Source organism: Vanessa cardui, chromosome 17 (genome assembly GCF_905220365.1).
Source record: "Vanessa cardui chromosome 17, ilVanCard2.1, whole genome shotgun sequence".
NCBI lineage: Eukaryota > Metazoa > Arthropoda > Insecta > Lepidoptera > Nymphalidae > Vanessa > Vanessa cardui.
The window spans coordinates 3,859,293-3,883,827 of NC_061139.1; the positions used below are offsets into that span (position 1 = coordinate 3,859,293).

The following is a 24,535-nucleotide window of genomic DNA, read 5'->3' on the forward strand; positions in this document are numbered from 1 at the left end:
AATTTTCGAATTATTATTTGAAACTTAGCACAGATTAAAAAGGAATTTGTAAATTTCAACTTCAATAAGTGAAAGGAATAGCGTTGTAAGAATCGTACCCGTACGAAGTCGGGAAGTTTTAAATTAATATAATTTTACATGTATTTAGAAAAAGTGTCAAAACAATAGACCATTTTAGAAACTAAAAATCTACTTTTTAATGTTATAAACACACGCAATAAACACCTCTAAACATTGATGGCATAAAAAGATATTCATCTCCCAGCGATTTTGGGCTACTGTATATTTTGTATAAATTATAAAGGCATGAACACATAGCTACATTAAATAAAATTTACGGTAATGAAGTTTTGTTCACTTTGGTCGTTTAAAAGCTAATATTCTTTTTAAATTCGTAACATTTTAACCGAGGCAATAACAAATGATCGAAACATTCTAATATAATACTATATTCTTAGATTTTATTTTTATTCCAATCCTAACATTCATTGAGACTTTACAACACTTATCACGTATCACAATTTGGCTGTTTAGGTGATGACACACCTTATAACTTTATATTCGTGTTATTCGATTTAAATATAGTCGATGAGAACATTTCGAAATTAGAACACATAAAACAGTTTTTTTTTTAACGACAAGGATATGGTATTAAATCGTTAGTGCAACCAGACCAAACAATATAAAACAAACTTTTTTTTTCTAATTATACTCTAGAACCTTCCCTAACTTTAATACCTCGCTACATAGATTCAACATATACTTCAACTTTCCACTTTAGCATGGAATGTAATATCCCGACACACTTTAACCTGTATCGAGGGAGCCTTCTGTCAAAATCTCAATTTTTTGTCACTATTCAAAATTACTGGTCTCTCTTAAAAAACGCTTTGGACGGCTTTGAAAAATTTAAAATCCTAGTCTATTAACAAGTAACCATAGACGGATAACATATGACGCTGTGACGTAATAGAGCTAGTAGGTTATTTAATTTAAATCAATTTTAGTCTCAAGACTTTTAGCTGAGAATTGTAAAACTTTTTATAATCTATTTTTTTTAATAGAAGTTAAAAAATACTATAGAAGAAAGTTCGTCAATGTTATACGTCTACGGGTAAGGGGGACGCTGTACAGTTAAATTCTGGTTAGGAATACAAGTTGAGACAATATTGTCAGCACTCATTCGTATGACATTTGACTGAAGGCTTGTCGAGTTTCCTCGCTCATTTCCTCGCGAGCTGCAGGTATCTGGCGATGATCGTCTGTAGTTCGTTGGGCAGTTTCGTGCGGTCGTACTTCGCTGAGTAGGCGCGCACGGCGCCGGCCAGCTGCGCGTACAGATCCAATAGTGCCTCAAGGCCGATGTTCCGCAGAGATTTCACGTTCTTATATAGAATGTTATCTAATTCAGTCTTGTTTATCAGTACCTTCTCAGCATCTGCAACAAAGAGCAAAGGTTCGTCTATACATATAATAAAGTTGCGAGTGTCTGTTTGACCGAAATTAACCGCTTTTTACAAAATGCATATGTATGTCCATTGTTTACACGGTAAATATACTAATATAACATTTTTTTTACAATTTTTGTCGGTCTGTTTGTTTCGACTAATCTCTGAACGGCTGGACTGATTTTAACGAAACTTTCACTGGTAGCCTAAATTACTCTTATTACATCAGCTGATGTAATAAGAGTAATTAAGGCTACAACAATAACGTTTTTGTTAAATTAAAACGCACATGGAGTTGCGCGCACAGCTGATCTTGTATATGTCACGGTGACATTACAAAATTCGTTATATTACAATCTATCTCGTCACAATATAAACTGTCGAAATTTATGAACAGTGAAATATGATTGCAATTTAACGTATTATTTTTCACTATATTGTAATCTATCGATGGGAAGCTGTCAAATTGTAAACTGGCGTAGAACGGAATGCATCTCGCGCGCTGATTGGACGCGGATTGTACGTTATGTATCACTATTAACACTGTTATTTGCTATAGTCAGTGTAACATGTGTTATTATCTTTGGCATATTATTTTAAGTAAACATAGATGATACTTCTCGTATCTTCTCGTTACTTCTGATTTTCCATAACACAAGTGCTTTAGCTACTTACATTGGGATCAGAGTAGTGTATGTGATGTTGTCTCATATTTATTATTTATTTATATATTATGTTGATGCTCACCTCCACTAGTTGCCTCGTGACCGGAATTTCTTTTCTTTGGCGATGATTTTGTTGGTGACTTCTCCGTTGATTTGGCAGGACTGCAAAAATGACAAATATATTTAAAACAATCTCCACCACCTAAACTCGGCCGTAAGAAAGTTCACAATAATAACCACAAAGTGAAAAAAGACCTTTAGACGTTCAGATTTGAAAAACCGCATCATAGAACATCCTTTAAAAATAAGGAACCTTAACATTACATTAGTGGATACAGTCGGATAGCCCGTTAACTCAAGGGCATAACCTATAGCTAGAGGCCTGGTTAGTTTCAGCCGGCACACATTAACAGACGATTTAGCCTGCACATGAAAACAGCTTTTGTCCTCGTGTTAAAGGACCACTCCTATTAAAACTTACATCACTATATGGAATATATGGTCGCCGTTGAGTAGTGAACATAATTTAAGCTGTCGTCAACCGGTACCTGCTGAGGTCGGCGGATAAAACTCTCTCCTACAGAATCTCAATTTTATAACAACAACAACAGCCCGTAAATTCCCACTGCTGGGCTAAAAGCCGCCTCTCCCTTTGAGGAGAAGGTTTGGAACATATTCCACCACGCTGTTCCAATGCGGGTTGGTGGAATGCCCATGTGGCAGAATTTCTATGAAATTTGTGACATGCAGGTATCCTCACGATGTTTTCCTTCACCGCTGAGCACGAGATGAATTATAAAGACAAATTGAGCACATGAATCAGCGGTGCACGCGTTCTAACCACTGGGCCATCTCGACTCCAATTTTATAAGCTTGTCTTTAACTGTCGAGCTCAAGCCATAGGTATCAGTGTTGTTTTAACGGATAGCTATGGCTAGCTATGATAGCATATGTGGGTAGAGTGGTGGGTGCGTCACCTGTCGAGCACGTGGTTGTCCCGCGCGTGTCGCAGGTCGAGCATGTCGTCGCAGTCGCGCGGGCGGCGCAGCGGCGCGTCGTCGTCGGAGCCCGAGCTGCACGAGCTGGCCTGCAGCGGCGTCGACGTGATCGGCTTGTTCTCCTTCGACTCCTCGTCCGTTATCGCGATTTGCGACTCCTTGTAGCTCTACGGCAATCGGTGTCATCATTTTTAACCAACATTACCAAAAAAATTTTTTATACAGATTAAAAATATAATATAATATTTGGTAGTACCTTATGAAGATAATAAAGCATCTGATTGATGGACTTCGATTTTGTTATATTATTTCGAAATAATTTCATTAGTATAGAATACACGTTATCTAATTTATTTATTTATTTTTTATGTTATAGATTGGCGAACGAGCATATGGGCCACCTGATGGTAAGTGATCACCATCGCCCATAGACAATGACGCTGTACGGAATATTAACTATTCCTTACATCGTCAATGTGCCACTAACCTTGGGAACTAAGGTGTTATGTCCCTTGTGCCTGTAGTTACACTGGTTCACTCACCCTTCAGACCGGAACACAACAATACTGAGTATTGTTATTTAGCGATAGAATAACTGATGAGTGGGTGGTACCTACACAGACGGGCTTGCACAAAGCCCTACCACCAAGTATTAATACATTAACTTACTTTCTGAGACGTCCTCTGCCGTTTGACGACCAATCCCTTCGACCAGGCATTGATCCGTCTCCGCTTGCGCTTCGCGGAGTGCGTGTCGTTTTTGTCCCCGTTGTGCGGCGTCCGCACCATCTTGCTGTCGTCGTCCGCTGTCGTATCGAAACCGTCCGCTATACAATACGTCCGTAATACATTTTAATATAAATTCTACTGACATATACATCGATCTAATGCTATCGTTTTTTATATTTAGAATAATACACTAAACACTTTTAAAATTGAAAATGTAATAATTGTAATATCGGAATGGCGCCGGCGCCGCGCGATGTCCCGGCACTCGAGCTCGTCGCCCTACACCCTACTGGCGACACGGGACACTCACGCAGGTTGGAGGCGGTGTAGATGAAGTCGGGCAGGTCGTTGTCGGCGGCGCCCTCGTCGCGCCGGCGCCGCGCGATGTCCCGGCACTCGAGCTCGTCGCCCTACACCCTACTGGCGACACGGGACACTCACGCAGGTTGGAGGCGGTGTAGATGAAGTCGGGCAGGTCGTTGTCGGCGGCGCCCTCGTCGCGCCGGCGCCGCGCGATGTCCCGGCACTCGAGCTCGTCGCCCTACACCCTACTGGCGACACGGGACACTCACGCAGGTTGGAGGCGGTGTAGATGAAGTCGGGCAGGTCGTTGTCGGCGGCGCCCTCGTCGCGCCGGCGCCGCGCGATGTCCCGGCACTCGAGCTCGTCGCCCTACACCCTACTGGCGACACGGGACACTCACGCAGGTTGGAGGCGGTGTAGATGAAGTCGGGCAGGTCGTTGTCGGCGGCGCCCTCGTCGCGCCGGCGCCGCGCGATGTCCCGGCACTCGAGCTCGTCGCCCTACACCCTACTGGCGACACGGGACACTCACGCAGGTTGGAGGCGGTGTAGATGAAGTCGGGCAGGTCGTTGTCGGCGGCGCCCTCGTCGCGCCGGCGCCGCGCGATGTCCCGGCACTCGAGCTCGTCGCCCTACACCCTACTGGCGACACGGGACACTCACGCAGGTTGGAGGCGGTGTAGATGAAGTCGGGCAGGTCGTTGTCGGCGGCGCCCTCGTCGCGCCGGCGCCGCGCGATGTCCCGGCACTCGAGCTCGTCGCCCTACACCCTACTGGCGACACGGGACACTCACGCAGGTTGGAGGCGGTGTAGATGAAGTCGGGCAGGTCGTTGTCGGCGGCGCCCTCGTCGCGCCGGCGCCGCGCGATGTCCCGGCACTCGAGCTCGTCGCCCTACACCCTACTGGCGACACGGGACACTCACGCAGGTTGGAGGCGGTGTAGATGAAGTCGGGCAGGTCGTTGTCGGCGGCGCCCTCGTCGCGCCGGCGCCGCGCGATGTCCCGGCACTCGAGCTCGTCGCCCTACACCCTACTGGCGACACGGGACACTCACGCAGGTTGGAGGCGGTGTAGATGAAGTCGGGCAGGTCGTTGTCGGCGGCGCCCTCGTCGCGCCGGCGCCGCGCGATGTCCCGGCACTCGAGCTCGTCGCCCTACACCCTACTGGCGACACGGGACACTCACGCAGGTTGGAGGCGGTGTAGATGAAGTCGGGCAGGTCGTTGTCGGCGGCGCCCTCGTCGCGCCGGCGCCGCGCGATGTCCCGGCACTCGAGCTCGTCGCCCTACACCCTACTGGCGACACGGGACACTCACGCAGGTTGGAGGCGGTGTAGATGAAGTCGGGCAGGTCGTTGTCGGCGGCGCCCTCGTCGCGCCGGCGCCGCGCGATGTCCCGGCACTCGAGCTCGTCGCCCTACACCCTACTGGCGACACGGGACACTCACGCAGGTTGGAGGCGGTGTAGATGAAGTCGGGCAGGTCGTTGTCGGCGGCGCCCTCGTCGCGCCGGCGCCGCGCGATGTCCCGGCACTCGAGCTCGTCGCCCTACACCCTACTGGCGACACGGGACACTCACGCAGGTTGGAGGCGGTGTAGATGAAGTCGGGCAGGTCGTTGTCGGCGGCGCCCTCGTCGCGCCGGCGCCGCGCGATGTCCTGGCACTCGAGCTCGAAGTCGCTGTCCATCTCCACGTCGATGAGCGCGTGCGCGTGGTCGCGCAGCGAGCACGCCTCGTGACGGATTTGCTTGTCCGACGATGTTCTGCAACAACGTGTTATAGAAGAATACTTAAGAGACATTCATATATTTATTTAAATTAATTCACCTCAACCGTCATTAATCTTTACATACATTATCGTTGTTATACATTGCAAAGGAAGCATTCAAGCTCGGCTATGTCAAAAAAAAATAAACTAAAAACATACTATCGAAATCATCAATCACTGATGTCTGCAATAATTTGGTATAATTCAGCATCCTATTCAGACTAGTTTTAACATGACCGAATTTATCAGAATCCGGTTTACTGATTATTTTGCGTCAACAATATCCAAACGATGCGGAATCTGGTCAACTACTTATAAAATAAAGAACTGACAAATAATTACCAAGCATAGACAAAACAACATGCAAAATAAAACTCTACCCGACCTCTAAGTTCATGTACTTCTACAAAAGGTTAGAGGATGTAAATTCAACACACGCTTACATTTCGTCGATATAATACTACTTATTATTACAGTTTATTCATACCTAGACATCCCTCTAGCCCTTTGAATGGCACCAGGAAATATGGAAAAAAATATAATGAAAAATTAATATTCACACAAATGATGATGATGATGATAAGAGAATATGACAGGTGCTATGTTATATTTCACACTTTCGCATGCAGAGATGAGATTGCAACATTTTTTTACAAATGAGATAGAATAGTATGCAATATGAAATGTACCAATTATGTAATTATGATAGTTTTAATGTGAATGTACAATGAAAAGCATGAATGATTAAATTAAAATAGGCTGCAATAATTTTACGCGATCGTACTGTATATAATACTGTCTCAAAATCCGTTTTAAAATATTGTTACAGATGTGAGATACCATTTTTAACTACTCGTATATTTTAGACAGCAATTATTTTGTTTCAATGACACCAAAAACACATTATAGTTTACTATAATATGTAATTAGTTAAATCGCTTTTATGTCGAGTCAATAAGAGTATCTAAAGATTAAATATATCAACCCATAATGAAATAATCTTTGATATCATTTATAAACACTCCATCGAGTGGAATAAAGTAACAATATTTTAAAGAAAAAACGCAGGTGTTATAAATATAATTTGTGAAATATTTAATCTGTCAAAAACAATTTACAGAAGTTTTTCAAGTAATTTTACATGGTAACACTTAAGTCACGTAGTGTTGCCAAGTGAACATCACATATTATAAGTAAGTAATTACGCTTTCATAATGGCAGAGCTATGTGCATTTTACTTGTATCAGTATAAATATTTTTTTAGGTGACAAGTCTTGTAAGAAAAATAATCGGAAACCGCGCGTGCTGCACATAAAGTTTCATCAAATTCGGTTCATTTGTTTTAGCAGCAGTAGACAGACAGACAGAATAACTATCGCAATAGGCTATTTGACTGGTTTTTAAAATCCAAGTTATATTTTTTAGTAGAAGTTAAGGAACCCAGTAAAAGTTGTATTTTTTATTTCTAGTACATATTTTTCGAAAAATATCATATTAAAAATTCCATATTTAAATAACGCGCGAAAACGATACTTGGACAATATGGCGCTGCATGGGGTCGGTGACGTCACTTTGCTGTATTTTAATCTGTGGTACATATAGTTAGAAAAGCAAAGTTTACAAGAAAGTGACTTCATCATAAGCCCGGCCAATCAGGAGCGTTTTGTGTAACGTGACAAACGTTTGAAAAAATGCATTTTTATTTATTGATTTTTGAATAAATTAAGTATTATTTTCAAGTTTCGTTACTAAATAACCATTTTTAAACTCATAATATACACTGATTACAATAATTCACGTTTTATTTTTCGCATTGTCAAATAGCCTATTATAATATTAGTACTGATTGTATACCCATGACCGAATTTAGAGTTACATAGTTGCTGATAGATTACAATGAAGACTAAATAATATCATACCTGTCCGGGTTATATTCCAATGCATTCGCACATATCAGATCGACGTCATCGAGGAATTCCTTCGCACAATTGTACTTGTGCATATCCACCTTCGTCATTATAGTCTCGAGGTCCATGGGCTGCTTTATAATATCGAGATAATCCGTCACCTGAAAAAAAGATGTTGGTATATTGTAACTTTGCCGATGATTATATATTTGGCTATAAACTATAGGGAGATTAAGATATTGGTTCTCATATTGTATTCCATCTAAATACCATAACATCAAATATGACCTATGCCAATCATAGGAGTGAATTGGCGTGATAAAATAGATCGATATGATTAAAAATCGAATATTAATTATGATTCTCTTTAAAAAAAATTTAATTGTGAAAATATAAAAAGAAATAAAAGAAGTAAGAAAACTGTTGTTCTATAAATAGATAAATATTACTCAGGAGCTGTTTGTATAATTTAGCAAAGCTATTCAAATCATATGGCGTATGTTAAACAAAGGTTCTATATATCTTTACTTCAACTTCGACTTTAGTTAAGATTTATATATGATCCAACAACAAAAACAAATATATTATTTAGTGTTGCTTGTACCTTGATATGAAACATAATTTCCTACACAGTATTTTCCGTAATATACAAATATAGTTAATGTAAATTGTATATGGGATACCTCTTCTAAATCCACGGGTTTAGTGAATTTATAAAATCGTCTATTCGAAGCCAATTTTCTACAGATGTCGCGTAGGAATATTCTTAGTTCTCGCAGCTTGTAGTCCTCTTTACGCTTTCGTCTCGCCAATTCTTCTTTACTTTCCCGGGGAGGAGGTGGTGGGGGGGCTATAAACAATTTAATTACAAAATGTATCATTTCTCGCAGTACTTTTTGCTTTTCTGTTAGAATTTGAACTTTTAGTACACATACCTCGCGGTAAAGGTGGTGGCGGTTCAGTATTTTCAATTACCGGTGGTTCTAAAGGCGCTTCTGTGATGATGGGCTTTAAAAAGTTGATAACTTCAGAAGAAGTTGGTTCACGAACCGCATATATACAGTTTTTGTACGGTGGAAACATTTCTTGGAGCTGAAGGAAAAAAAAGTTTAACTAGTTAGTAAGAATGTTTTAATTTGAAAACTTTTAAACCAGTTTGTTCCTACAAGGTTGTTGATAAATGTTTTTAAAAAAAGTGCCAACAAACAGTGTTCATAGAAAAACACAGCTTTATGAGGTTGACAATAGGGTCTTGACGACCTCCCTGGTCGAGTGGTGTGTATACCGGTTTTCATGGGTACGCCACCCCGAGGTCCCGGGTTCCATTCCCGGCCGAGTCGATGTAGATTATCATTAGTTTTGTATGTTGCCTTGGGTCTGGATGTTTGTGGTACCTTCGTTACTTCTGATTTTCCATAACACAAGTGCTTTAGCTACTTACATTGGTATCAGAGTAATGTATGTGATGTTGTCTCATATTTATTTATTTATACTCATTGAGTATTCCAGTAGCTAATTACAAGAGCTTTTAGTGCAAGCTAATCTAGCTGGGAAAAGTTTACTCGATTCGTGTCATAGTCAATAGGCACTACGCAGACTGGTATAAACTGAGAGGTACATTAGTCCCAGGAGTAGGTAAGGAGTAGGGGGGGGGGTAATTACCTGCGGCGGCAGGTCGGCGTGGGGCGGCTATAAACTGAGAGGTACATTAGTCCCAGGAGTGGGTAGGGAGTAGGGGGGGGGTCTAGTTACCTGCGGCGGCAGGTCGGCGTGGGGCGGCGCGGTGGCGAGCAGCAGCGTGGCGGGCCCGGCGGCGCGCGTGCGCCACAGCTGCAGAAGCAGCGCCGCGCCACTGCCCGCGCCCAGGCTGCGCCACACGTCCAACACGTCGCGCACGAACAGGATGCAGCCGCCGTCGCAGCGCCGGCACTCCGCGAACAGCTGCCGCACGCGCACACGCCATATGTTATCAGACTCGTTTTGATGGAAGATCATCATCAATGACTAATGGACTTTCCCAACTACTATTGTATATATTAGACACCACCTACCTTTTCACTGCACAATTTCCCTAAATCAAAGGTTGTCTGGCAGAAATCGCTACTTAGCGATAAGACCGCCTTTTTGTACATTTTAATTTATTATTTTTGTTCCATGTAAAGTTTCTTGTTTGTGGTGTACAATAAAGTATATTCTATTCTATTCTACTTTAAGCAAATGAGATGAGATTAGGTAATCTAGAAAAGATGGCTAATTAGCCCATAAGTCCGCTCATTGCACAATACTCTTAATTAACATTTATTTTTTTACTTTTCGTTTTTGTATATTACTAATTTTGTTTTACTAAGAAACACACTAAAAAAAAAACGTATCTTTCTTTTTTCTTGTTTTTGGTCTATAATAAAGTATATTTCATTCAGTGATAAACATGACATAATGATACTATTTTGATTAGATGTTGAGCTATACAGTGATACTGCACTAAAACAACGTGCGACTGGATGAAGAGATAAGGTCGGTGCTCCTGCATCAGCTCACCGATATGAGCGCCTGCTCCTGCGAGTATGCGAGCGCGGAGTGCAGCGCGGACACGCTCAGCTCGCGCACGGGGCAGCGCTCCATCTGAGCCAGCAGCGCCGGCGCCAGGTGCGTCTCCGCGCACTCGCCCGACACCAGCAGCACGTTGGAAGCCGCGGGTGTGTCCATGTTACTGGTAAAAAATATATATATATATATATAACTCATATAATAATCTCACCTTTGGATTTATACAACAATAACAACAACAGCCTGAAAATTCCCACTGCTGGGCTAAGGCCTCCTCTCCCTTTGAGGAGAGGGTTTGGAACATATGCCACCACGCTGTTCCAATGCGGGTTGGTGGAATACACATGTGGCAGAATTTCTTTGTAATTTGTCACATGCAGGTTTCCTCATGATGTTTTCCTTCAACGCTGAGCACGAGATGAATTATAAAGACAAATTAAGCACATGAATCAGCAGTGCTTGCCTTGAACCCGCAATAATCGGTTAAGATGCATACGTTCTAACCACTGGACCATGACACTCTCACTATAAATACTTTGTATTAATATACGTTCAAGTTCAGATCAAAGTATTTTATTTTATTATTTCCTTAAATTACATATAAAAACTATTTATTCATAAATCAATAATATATTAATATCTCGAACATTGCTGTATACATCTCGTCAATTCAATGTGATATATCCTCTTCTGTTTGGAACCTATAGTGTGTGGAAGTCATTGGTGTGCTGTTAGCACATTAATGTGCTCGAATAGCTAGAATAGGGCTGTACTCATAAGGTGGCACAGTGTGTACGCACAGCGCGGAGGCGGCGACGGGGAAGGGCTCGTGCAGCAGCGCGGCGGCGGCGCGCAGCTGCGCCTGCAGCAGCGGCTCGCAGTAGCGCGGCAGGCGGCGCGCGGGCGCGGGGCCGCTGCGCGCGCCCGCCGCCACCAGCCCCGCCATCGCGCCGCGCAGGTCGCCCTCCGTCACCTCCACCTGCGCGCACGCGACACCGTCATCTCACCGTCTCATTGGCTATGCATCACTCTTTCCCTAATCATATTCGAGTATTGCTTGTTCAACAACAACAGCCTGTAAATTCCCACAGCTGGGCTAAAGGCCTCTCCCTTTGAGGAGAAGATTTGGAACATATTCCACCACGCTGTTCCAATGCGGGTTGGTGGTTTACACATGTGGCAGAATTTCTATGAAATTTGTCACATGCAGGTTTCCTCACGATGTATTCCTTCACCGCTGAGTACGAGATGAATTATAAAGACAAATTAAGCAGATGAATCAGCGATGCTTGCCTGGGTTTGGATCCGCAATCATCGGTTAAGATGCACGCGATTTAACCACTGGGCCATCTCAACTCTTTAATTGTTCATGGACCACTATTATAGATAAAAATTTACCAAAAAAGTTATCTGCATAGTAGTATTATTCTTTGTGGCAAAGCATGTAACTAAAACGAATATGATGAAGTATTGTCAGTCCATTATTCGATTATTTACTTCATTGTTGTATTATTACATATACCACATGCATACCTAGAGTATGTATCTGGTTGAAGAGAAGCAAATGTTGTATCAATAGGTTTTTTTTATGTTAAAGATGATTAGTGACTACTTACATTTTTGGGATCAATAACTAATGCATATTCACTATCATACACTTGTGGGTACACTCTCCTGAGCGCTTTTAATACTGCTTCCGAGCACAATGCTTTTAAATCGGACCCTGGAAAGAAAAAGGATTGTAAACACTTCTGCACTCTTGCAAATATACTTTTATGAACATTAGCTCATTAGTACTGTTATGTTTTAGTTTGAAGGGTGAGTGAAACAGCTACAGACACAAGGGATGTATAGTACGACACAACTTAAATGTCGCATCGGCAAAATTCGTAAAACCGATCAGATCCGAATTGAGTACGCTATCCCAAATTATCAATATTTATTTCTCATGCGAATATGATCTTTGCACAAACTTGAAATATCATATGACCTAATATATTCGTCAATTTGACACGTCAATTTACATGCACTTGCTTTCTCTGACGCGTGAATCTATAGCGACGAATAGCGTCGAATGGCGTGATAGGGAGCTATTTCTATTGGTCGTGTAAATCGGTAGTAATCGGTTTTATTTTCATTCCATTGCATTTTCCGATGCTACATCTAATTTGTGTCGTACTATAACATCTAAGTTGTCAAAGACGGAGGCATTAATTATGAAAGAAAATCTTAAAAATTCATAAGCTATTATTGTCTATGCGCAGTGGTATTACCACTTAGCATCAAGTAGCCCATTTGCCAGACCGAAGTCATTAAAAAAACTTACAAGTATAAAACATAGTACTCACCGCCATATCCATTAGTGATGTCGGCGATACGGTTCAAGGTGTCTTCGCTGGGCATCGGCGTCCAGTCCTTGGTGTATATCTCTAATATATCCCGGCGGGCGGCCGCGTGCGGCGGCGGGAAGTGCAACTCGCGGTCGAAGCGACCGGCTCGCCTCAACGCCGGGTCAACTGCGTCCAGACGATTCGTTGCTCCTATTACTACCACCTCACCCCTATAAATGTTTAAATTATATTTAACTAATTAAAGGAATAGTTATACAATTGCTTAAAAATGCGCAAATATTATTTAAGATAACATAAGGTTAAATTATTCTGAATTCATATTTCTTATTTAAAAATTACCATACAAATTCAAACTAGGATTTCCGAAATAGATGACCTCTGGGCCTTGAAAAATACAAATCTTGATACAAAATGTAATTTAAAACGATTAAGTGGTTTAAGGGTGATTTACGGCAGACAAGAGTTACTTTCTCAAGTATAGGCATTAGTAAATTTTGGCCTGGTGTTTGAAAGCCTTTTTTTTATGGTATAGGTTGGCGGACGAGCATATGGGCCACCTGATGGTAAGTGGTCACCATCGCCCATAGACATTAACGCTGTAAGAATTATTAACTATTCCTTACATCGTCAATGTGCCACCAACCTTGGGAACTAAGATGTTATGTCCCTTCTGCCTGTAGTTACACTGGCTCACTCACCCTTCAGACTGGAACACAACAATACTGAGTACTGTTGTTTTTCGGTAGAATAACTGATGAGTGGGTGGTACCTACCCAGACGGGCTTGCACAAAGCCCTACCACCAAGAAATTGGTTGGTTATTAGATTACTTGCAAGTAGTGGACAATTTAGTTTGAATGTGAATCGTTATTAGATTGACGTAAATTTCTACAGAGACCGCTCACGCTAAGTGGACAAGTTACTGATTCGAGGAGGAGCTGACCTCTCGCAGACGCCGTCCATCTCTGCCAGCAGCGTGCCCACGACGCTGGTGTGCACCTGCTCCTGGCGCACGCTGCGCACGGGCGCCAGCGCGTCGATCTCGTCGAAGAAGATTATCGACGGTTTCATCTTGTTCGCCTGCACGAGTGACACGCTCAGAACAGTCATATTTAGTCAGCATAGTCATTAATTTTACAAGAAATGATATTTTATAGTGATCTATATTTATAGCGAACACCACTCCATTATATTTAAGTCAACCGACCCATTTACTTAACCATAGACAATTAATTCTATACACATGTATAGTACGACACAAATTAGATGTAGCATCGGAAAATGCAATGGAATGAAAATAAAACCGATTACTGCCGATTTACACAACCAATGGAAATAGCTCCCTATCAAGTTATTACGTTTGATTATATATACGTTTCAAAGATCATATTCGCATGAGAAATAAATATTGATAATTTGGGATAGCGTACTCAATTCGGATGTGATCGGTTTTACGAATTTTCCCGATGCGACATCTAAGTTGTGTCGTACTATATGTTTACAAATTATTTGCCACAAAACGTTTTAATGTCTTGGATACGGTTAACAAAACAGTTAAACAACATTTACAAAATACAAAAACTAATAAGTTTCGATTACAACGGTATTTTTTCTAAAAAAAAGTAATAGACATTACATACCTGTTGGAATAGCAACTTCAAGTGCCTCTCACTCTCCCCCACCCATTTCTTCAAGCAGTCCGCCCCTTTCCTCATGAAGAAAGCCACTTTCCTCCCACCCACCAATCGGCATTCGTTAGCCAGAGCCCGCGCTAGTAACGTTTTCCCCGTACCGGGCGGACCGTGAAACAGGACACCCTTGGCCGGACGAGTTTTGAACTTATCGAACAGGTCTGGATACATCAGCGGAAACAGCACCATTTCTCGGAGACATTTTATGTGTTCTTGTAGACCACCAACCTAAAATATATGAAAAATTCATAGACACTTTGATAATTTCCCTAGTGTTTTAAATCATTTTAAACCATTTCTCGCAAGTGTAAATGGCTAAGAGACATTGGTAAGCTACTTATACTGTATTGAAACCATAGATGGAGAGAGCCATTAAAACAAAATTTGAAGGAAAACTGACGCCATGTTATTGGTGAAAAGCTTGTTTAATCTGTGATATTCACTATGGATTTGAGGAAAATTGGCGTTTTGAATCGACGAAACTGTTATCAGAATGTTGAAATTAAAATTAAAGCGGAAATAAGTAATTAAGTCTTTGACAAATATTATTGTATTGTATTATAAGTAAAGATATATTGATCAACGCTTAGTAGCGCACAATATAGCCGAGTTATTAGCGGATGAAATAAAATAAAGATTAGTTTAACTTTTTTCCTACTTCCATTGGAATCGACTCTAGTTCATTTGCAAGCGGTCGATTAAGACTACTGGTATTGGCCATGTCCCAAAAACATACGAAAATAAAACTTACAGATGAAAACCTCACGCTGCCATCAACTTCTATTGGTTGTATATCTCTTAGAGCTCTGTCAGTTTTCTTATCATCCATCGACTTTGATTTTTGTCTGAAAGCAATAACATAACGCTATTTTTGTATACCAAATCTCTGATAGTTACACAAAGCAGACGATTGTAGCACAAGATCAGTGACAAATGAAAGAAGAATCATAGGTAGAGAAAGAACAATAACATCTATTTTTCAACTGACTGATTTCAGATCCTCGAAAAAGCAATAATATAAATAAACTGTCACTGACTATTTAGCTTGTAATTAAAGAGTATCGTAGCTTGTATCAGTTAAGAGTAAAAATAAATTTATTCATTCAGTAGTACTAGTTCATTAAAAAAAAATTAAAGTGACAGTCTGTAAATTTCCCACTGCTGGGATAAGGTCTCCTCTTCCATTAAGGAGAGGGTTTGGAACATATTCCACCACGCTGTTCCAATGCAACCCGTATTGGAAGCAGCAGCCAATTCGCCGTACTACGAATGTTTGGAGATTGACTTCAATTCCTAACATTTTAAATACACTACTAACCATTACAGAAAGCATATCCGTGAATTAAAATACACTTATAATATACATATGTATAATAGACATTTGACCTTGAAGTATTTCTTTCATACAAAAATTAACTTTTCAAAGTAAGATGTTTTAATTATAATAATTTATATTTCATATTGTTAATCTTTGACATCCCAATTGAATTGTTATAACAATGTATGAATGTTAAGTATGCTGTATGCTGTTACATTTAAATATATTCTAAAGTATTCCAAATATAACAAGAATATTCCAAATATAAAATTCAATATGAATCTTAAATAATATGATAAAATTAAATCATATGATTTATGGACTCCGACTCTCAACATGTATAAAATTATTCTTAAATAATAATCATAATATTAAGATAATAAAGAAAATGGTATCTCCGGCATATTTAAATATTCATATTTTTTTTGATTAATTTGTGATCCGAAATTTGAGTAATTGTCCGAATTTATGCCTCTTCTAGCTTTTATATGGCAGCCGGTGACAGTCAATTCATGGCGATAAGTGTTCGAGGTAGTTCTAAGCGGTCACATAGAACTGTCTGTTGCTAGTAAACCATTAATATGTTACTGGAAATGTTACAAAACTATCACTTAAATGGTCCATTTAATAAGCAACAAGTTCCCTCACCTGCCCTTCGTCTTATTTTTCATAGACACATTGAGATCTTCTTCCGTGTCTGAACTGGATGTGCTGCTACTGGTGCTGCTGTTTGACGGTGATTGAGCTAAAACATTCAATTTTTTTATTAGAAAAACAAATAATTGTTTATTTTATGTAACACTATGTGTTATGCGTTCGCTTTGATAGGTAAAATAGAGGGGAAGTCTCGACGAATAGCCTATAACCGTACAAGGATGGTGCCGCGTCGATTGGTCATAGTCTCATACGACATCTGGTATGAGACGAAACGCCAATGAAAGGCATAATATTGTTGAACGAAAATCAAGTTACGTCGGACATACGACGAGGCCTTAAAGAAGATATCTGACAGGGCGGGCGGGCAGACGACGGCGAGACAGGATAAAAGATTGATTTGTCAGTTGCATATTTTATGTTGCTTAATGTTGTTATTTTTCTTAAATATGATTATAACTATGTTTGTGAATAGTATTTTGGTGAATAGTAGATTATAATATATATTATATGAATATGGTATGAAGTTTCTTTTTCCCTAGATTTCCTGTGTCACCGTTACAGTAATTTTATTTTTCGTTTGCATATAGAGATAAAAGAAATACATATGCACAGTCGCGGCTGCGTCTCTAAATTACAACAATAAAAATTAAAGTAACTCACATCGGATTGTTTTCCTCCGGAGTAGCTTTGGTTTTCTTTCTCTTAGACTGTAAGGTTTTTTCCTAATAGTAAAGGTTTTGCCTGGAAGAAAGATCATAATTCAGATTACTACTACTACTCACAAATGGAATATTTAATCGGTTTCATCTTAAAACCATACACTATAATAAATCTACATATCGCTCATCCAGAACGACATCGTCACAATTGCAAAAAAATATCTAAAATGCCTTTCTTTCGTTATATATATGTCAATCAAAAACTATTGAAACAATAATTTTCAATAGTTTATTATTTTAGAGATTTTTGCAATTGTGACGATGTCGTTCTGGATGAGCGATATATCGAATACAAAAGATCTCGTTTGTTTGTTCATATTTTAATGCGATAACGTCACGGCGGGCACGCGCGCGCTCAGCGATGACGTCACAGCGGCCACGCGCGCGCTCAGCGATGACGTCACAGCGGCCACGCGCGCATACCTCTGGGCCGGGCGTCGCCCGCGAGCTGCACGAAGGCGGGCTGCGCGCGCGTGCGGCCCGAGCGCCGCGGCCGCAGCGAGCTGCCCGACTCCGACGACGACGACGACGACGACGCTGCACGCACGACAACACATTCCGTTATCCGGACCACTACTGTCATGCTATCTGACCGGTCTGTCCGATTGCCCGGTTAGTCCGGACAATGTAGATTCAAAAGGTTTTAAAAAAAAATAAGTCTTTCAGACATATTTTATTGAGGAGCCCTGTTTCCATTTCAAACTTACATAAACATATCGAAACTTAATCTTTTAAATAAAAATCGATATTTATATTTATATCGTACGGTGTATGTGAGTACGGTGGGGGTGCGAGGTCATCTACTCCGATCATGGGATAAAACGAGCTTCTAATAATTATTTTATAATAATTTGATTTGAATTTAATTTGATAATAATTTGAACAGCTAATGATTGGGCTTTGAGTAAGACAATTTAGTTGGGTACCAAAGAGTTATCAAAATTTCTAAAATAGCAATATAAATATCAATGATTGTGTGTTGGTTTGAGGGGTTGAGTGAGCCAAGAACTATAGGCACAAGGAACAAACATTGCCAAGATTGTTGGCGCAGAGTGCCAAAATCCCATAGATCACTTAAGATCAGGTGGGCCATTTGCCAGTCCGCCTACTTATTTTGAATAAAAAAAAGGGTTAGGTATCCTCTGTCCTTTTCTGTCCACCTACACCGGCATCGTGTAAACGAATTTTATAATGATCTGTTAAGTAGTTAAGGCGTGAAATCGCAGTAAACAAACTCACTTTCTCATTTTAAACATTATTTAAGAATATTAAAAACTATTTTTGAAAAAGATATATTGTTTATATTCACCTCTAAATAATAAACACTCATTTAGTGGATTTCACAAAGATTACTGGAAATTTCATATGTCAATACAAAAATCAACTCGATTACAGTTTTTAGAATCAGTTATTATAAAATCATGATTATCACATGTTACACTTATAAGAATTTCGAAAAAAATGTCTTTAAATGTCAAACTGACAGATACATAAATACAATATTACATTCATTTACGACATTGACAGAAACATTGAAGGAGTTCGACTTACCAGATTCCTGGTGTAAATCAACTTTTTTCTGACCACGTCTCCCTCTGCCTCTCGTTGATCGAGCTGGGCCTTGATTACTGGTTACATACGAAAGAAAAAAATCTAGTCAATACATATATACATTACTGTAAAAGCTCGAACTACGGTAAATCTTAAGATTAAGATTAAGAGTAAGTTTTAGGTTTTGCTGGCGTGAGTTGGTAAATGTAAGTATTTCTGAAAATGAGACGTTTTTACCATTCGTTTTCAGTAAGTTAGGTTGTTAGAATCGCAAATCCTTTTGGACATTTGCCATTAAGAATTGGTAAATGTTAGGTTTTACTGGATAATCTTAGGATTTACCGTAGTCTGAGCTTCTATAGTAACATATATATCAAATTTTACTTAACTATCTTCTTAACAAAGAAGATAACTTGTAAATACAGGTGAATTAATTAGTTAAAAAAAATGGCGCGGTACAGAGTTTCTTTTTTTTTAATCAATGCAATTTGGATCTTATTGCTAGGTTCTACAGGTTCAAATTTAAAAAGTAAAACAAAATCAGTAGATTTTTTGGAGGCATTTTCTCTCACATACTGATTAAAAATATGACCAAACCTTTCACTGTCCCTATCTTCAATCTTTTCTTCTTCCTTAGGTTTTATCGCCTCTGTGTCCATTTTCTCATTTTCCATTTTTTCCTCAATCGGTTTTTTCTCAATAACAGTCTGATTGTTTTCATCTTCAGAATCCGATTCTGAAGCATCCTGTATGAAGAAATAGAAAAAACTTTAAGTATCAAAATTACAAGGGCACCAAAATCTATCTGCAAAAAGCAAAAATGCCTTTTTATATACAAGGTATGTAACTTGTGGGAAGTACAGTAGATATATGTATGTTACATACTACAGCAGAAATTTGCAAATATTAATTTCTACCTTTAAAAACTTACCTACCACTATATCAACACTATCAACTCTCAATAACACTAAACAACACAATTTGGTCTTCAAAACTAAACAACACAATTTGTATCTAGAATTTTATTGGTCGTAAAAAATCTATCATGTAATGTCCGAGTTATTTCTATAATACTTTTTGATCAATACAATACATCCAATGATGACTCACCACTTCTCGGTACTTTATAAGTTACTTTTTGTATAGTAATTTTTTTTTATAAATATTCTATATTTGAAATTAATAAGTTATCTATGAAGAGAGTAGAAGTAAAAGTGTTGAAAGACCAAAGTCAACCTCATATATATCATGATAGACTATTTTTTACATTTACTTAATAATAAGAAGTATTATATAAAAAGCTACGTAAAGTAAATTACAGTGCTCCTTTGTGTACCTTTTTGTTTGTAAATCTTGCTGAGGTTCTTCTCTGGCGTGACAGCTGCGTGTCCTCGTCTGTGTTGGTTGGAGCATGACTGCGAGTCTGAGTTATAACAAAAAGCAATTTACCATTTGCGACAAATACTTTTTCTTTGCCACAATGCTATAGAAAATGTTGTCGATTATCCAATTTGAAACATAATGAAACTTAAGTTAATGTGAAATCTTTATACCAATTTCTTAGTTTCTCTAGCTTCATCTCCTGAAGAGAACTCATCCGATGAACTTGTTCCAGGAAATCCATACAAATCTGGGTATCCTTTGACTTTCAATTCATTAGTGATCCAGCTCTCATTAAAATTATGATGCAAAAGTTTTCGCTTGCGACAACTTCTTCTTACATCTGAAATATTTAAAATGTCTTACAGTCAAATTTCCTCATGAATCAGAATAGATGCAATGATTTCCTGACAACAATCAAGTAATTTGAAAAAGGTCATAGTATGATTTTTAAGAGATAAAAAGCAAATAATAGTATTTCCAAATTTATGTCACATCTATAAATAGAATGAAACCTACATTTTTAAACTGAAGATGAAGGGGAAACATCGTAAAAAACCTGCCACATTCTACCAACGCAATTTGGAGCAGCATAGTGGAATAAACTCCAATCCTTTTCCTTAATAGGAGAGGAGGCCTTACAGACTGATACACATTTTTGTACTGTTATTATTAAAGAAATTTTAACCAACTTTGCTGAATAGGTTTGTCCTCACTATCTTCCATATAATTCTTTCTTGGTCCACGATTACGTCGAATTTTCATACTTCTATTGGTAGAATCATTTTCATCAGCAAAAAATACCCTTACTTGACGAGATCTAGAAATGAAAAAAGTGTCTATATTAATCATATTTATAGACCTACTTGATAAACAAACAAGACCACTAAAAAGTATGTTTAAAAAAATATTATTAAGGATTAATAAAAAAAAAGTTGTTTTGAATGAATGAAACAACACATGTATGGGACTTTAAATGTGAATGAAAAGAATAATATTGCAATTTTAATAATGATTTATTAAACAAGGATTATTTATGATACCTAATAGTGTTAGGAAGTTGGATCTAATAATTAAATAAAAGTCGGTTTAACTTTGCTCCTACAATTGGAATAGACTATACAGTATGTCTGCTAAAATACTATATGATAAAATATACCTTCTGGAATATTTTTCAGGTTCAGTGTCACTTTCAGGAAACATTATTGAACGAGGCATTTTGATTGCTCGAAGTCTACTGCGGCTGTCTAAAAGAATAAAAATAATACATACAATTTTACACAGTATTCATAAAAAACATGATTACTACACTGTCTTGACTACAGAATAAAATGTGTATAACCAAATACTTTACAGAAACTTTGTGAGGCCTAGTCTTTTTTAAGTCATTCTGCTGTAATTTTGTAATACCTTCAGAATATATTTTTTTTAAATCTATTGTATTATTAAATATTTGTGTTACTATTGCATGAACACTTACATCTAGTTGGCCAGCGTTGTATTTTCCTTGCAACCTTATACTGACTACTTCTCAACTCCCTTTGAGACCAATTTGATGCCTATAAGAATATACTTAATTAAACAACATGTTTGTTTTGTGCCTCATACTTGCACTACATCTACAATTCATACACATACATTAAATAATATATTATCAATTATTTATTACTCTTATATCAAGCAATCACATTCACATTTTTCATTGAAGCACTATTCAAAATCACTATTTATTTCTAAATATAAATAAAAAGAAATATTTAAGCTTGCATGCTTTGGTCTAAATATAATTGGAATCAGTGATTGATAAATAAATACAAGAATCAGTCCATGTTTCACTACTCACACTAAATCATAACAATAACTAATATTCTTATTGAAGTTGCATTAATCATAATCTAGTCTCATAATGAAACTAAAAGCTATCAAAGTTCATGCATATCATGCACTCTTAGAAGTACCTACTGAGGAAAATGGGGACAGGAAGTTGGTACACAAAGAAACACCCATTCAGACACACTAAGCTTGGTGCATATGCATTAGAGGACAAATTTATATCATTCATAACTCATCACCTTCTCATCAGACACGCTGCCAACGTGGTTTATTGAATAATTTCCTTCGTCAACCTCCCCATTCTCTCCGTTACTACGTCGGGTTTTCACCATTGCAATGACCGTATATTATGTCGTAATATTCATTCGAGATCACAAATTGATTATGTAACTGCTTTAAAACTTTAAATAGAATCCAAAAACGAAATATTAGCCACACTCGATGCTTGAAATAGAATGAAATACGACAAAGGACGAGCGTTATCTTCCGCACATGTCGTTAGAGAGCGCCATGTTAAGCGGATGTTCGCAAGTTCTTACGCTTACAATAAATCGAAGAATATTAAAATCATTGATTAATTTACCATTAAGACATCTCTTACCTCGCCTAATATATCATTTTCAATACACACTAACTAATGATCTTTATACCCAGCCATCAAAAATTAGACTTTTGAGACTATTTCACGTTTGCGATGTTTTTATTGACAACTGTCAAAAATTCCCGCAAATTTGACATTCATCGTTAGTTATTGGATACTTTGTGCGGAATGATGTAGAATGTATTGTTTTAAAAATAAATGTATTGAAAAATGTAAGATAATTATCACGATAACTTAATAAAAAAATTGTTGTAATATTTTTTAAAGCTAAATATTATTTTTTAATGTTGTTAAAGTTTAAATAAAATGTTTTAATATTTTTTTTAGTTTTTTTTATGCTACTCTGTATGTTGTTTGACACTACTGATATTTTTAATGTTATTTAAAAATAATAAAACATTGTAATGAATTTTTTTAGATTCGTGCCTAATATATAGACTTATAATACATATATTTTTAAGCTGATTTCGTGATTTTTTTTGTAATCGAATATAGAGGAGAAATTCGTTGTAACATACATATAAGTTAAAGTAGTTAAAAAAAATAAAATATCTAAAGCATTTTGCTAAAATGAGTGATAAACAGGATTCTATTTCGCCATACGAAAATAAAAATATTGTCGAAGATAAAACAAATAAAGATGGTGATGTGGACATGGACGAAGATTTATCAGCACGAATGACAGCCTCCTACAGTGAGATATCTTTTCACTCTGATAATGGACAGAGTAATGGAGAATTAAGTCGAGAAGCTGGTCCGTCTAGGCCTTACGATCTACCTTCAGAAAATCGAAAGCAGGATAAAATTCCATTGGACATTGATGGGCATGTTCGTTATGAGGGAGACATGACACATTATGTTGCTGATGATTTAGAATTTCAAATTAAACTTTCAAGTCCAATTGCCAAGAGAGGAGAGACTCCAATATTTGGTAGCTCTAGTGCTTCTCGATCTAGTACACCTTCAGGAAAACTGTACCGACAAATATTGGCTCCACAAATTGGACAGATAGATATAACAGTTTTAAATGATCTTGAATATGAAGCTCAGAAAATAGCACAGTCTGTTGATAATTTAATTGAAAATCTATCTAGCATTTTACATTCCAATTCTTCCCTTACTGCAGAAAATATGGAAGTATACAGAGATGCAGTCGGTAAAACATGTGATGCTATGGATAATAATATAAAAAGTATGTACACAATCCTGGCTAAAGGGGAGGAGGTATCACAGGCAATGGTTCCAGTTCAAGCCCAAGCGGCAAGAATAGCTGAAATCAAAAGGCTATTGCAGATATTTGAAAGCTATTTCTGAGGCTGTTCAAATGTAGAATGCTGTAAATATTTTTTATCAATCAAATATTTTATTGATGTCAGGCCTAGATCAACTGTATAGTTATAATATATATGAGTGTACAAGTTTAAAGACAATTTATTATTTGAATAAAAATATCACATAATTTAAATAAATATCTAATTATCCCCATGCATTGTTATTAATAACTGTTTCCCATTGAAAATATTATAACTGACTTATGTTATTTCATAAGCCTATAAATGTACCAAAAACATATAATTCATATCTACACATTTTAAATTAATCCAACTAAATCTTTGGCTGTCACTGATTTTATGTCGATTTTGGTCGACAGTTTAGTCGATAGCTGATCAGTCGGATGTGACCAGAAATCGAGTTTCTGCCGAATATTATAAAAATGAACTGCTAAGAGATTATTTGTAAAGAGGTATTTTTGCAAATAAATTTAGTTTTATGAAAAGCAAATAAGTAATAGTAGTTACTGTGAATTATTATTTGGTGTTTGAATTACATAAAATTTAAGGTTTGATAAAATGGAAAGGACAAGAGAAAAAATAATTATTCGGCAAATATTAATATAAACATAAAAATAAGATTTTATTTTTATTGCTTAATATAATGACATTAATTGACTTCTCAAATCTCAATATATAGATTATATAATTATTTGCGTAATAATTTCTAGATGACAACATTAAATGATGTTAATTGGAATCTTTAAAGCTAATTTACCATGTAGTAGTGTGATTTAA

The 24,535-nt window shown here is 38.1% G+C and overlaps 2 protein-coding genes across 8 annotated transcripts; one reads left to right on the forward strand and one right to left on the reverse strand.

The window, feature by feature from the left end:
• Positions 1–574: 574 nt before the first annotated feature.
• On the reverse strand, positions 575–22,609 carry LOC124536729 (ATPase family AAA domain-containing protein 2-like). 7 transcript variants are annotated; one of them, XM_047113302.1, is made up of 29 exons: positions 22,467–22,585; positions 22,105–22,266; positions 21,513–21,591; positions 21,192–21,279; positions 20,725–20,852; positions 20,206–20,375; positions 19,989–20,075; positions 19,250–19,398; positions 18,653–18,729; positions 17,525–17,638; positions 17,043–17,123; positions 16,374–16,470; positions 15,159–15,252; positions 14,357–14,635; positions 13,660–13,796; positions 12,715–12,926; positions 11,983–12,089; positions 11,167–11,345; positions 10,358–10,529; positions 9,572–9,760; positions 8,755–8,911; positions 8,503–8,669; positions 7,832–7,980; positions 6,400–6,417; positions 5,723–5,907; positions 3,781–3,938; positions 3,091–3,278; positions 2,196–2,275; positions 575–1,438 (listed from the first exon to the last, which is right to left on the reverse strand). In XM_047113302.1, exons 2-29 carry the CDS (start codon positions 22,195–22,197, stop codon positions 1,224–1,226), a joined length of 3,849 nt encoding a protein of 1,282 aa, XP_046969258.1. In that variant the 5' UTR covers positions 22,198–22,266; positions 22,467–22,585; the 3' UTR covers positions 575–1,223. The 7 variants fall into 7 exon arrangements, with proteins under 7 accessions (XP_046969258.1, XP_046969261.1, XP_046969259.1 ...); XM_047113305.1 differs by lacking the exon at positions 22,105–22,266 and having other exon boundaries at positions 22,467–22,609; XM_047113303.1 differs by lacking the exon at positions 22,467–22,585 and having other exon boundaries at positions 17,525–17,635; positions 22,105–22,438.
• Positions 22,610–22,824: 215 nt separating this feature from the next.
• Positions 22,825–23,905, forward strand: LOC124536746 (BLOC-1-related complex subunit 6). Its single transcript, XM_047113330.1, has one exon. The coding sequence runs from the start codon at positions 23,037–23,039 to the stop codon at positions 23,778–23,780; it is 744 nt and encodes a 247-aa protein (XP_046969286.1). The 5' UTR covers positions 22,825–23,036; the 3' UTR covers positions 23,781–23,905.
• The last annotated feature ends 630 nt before the right edge of the window (positions 23,906–24,535 follow it).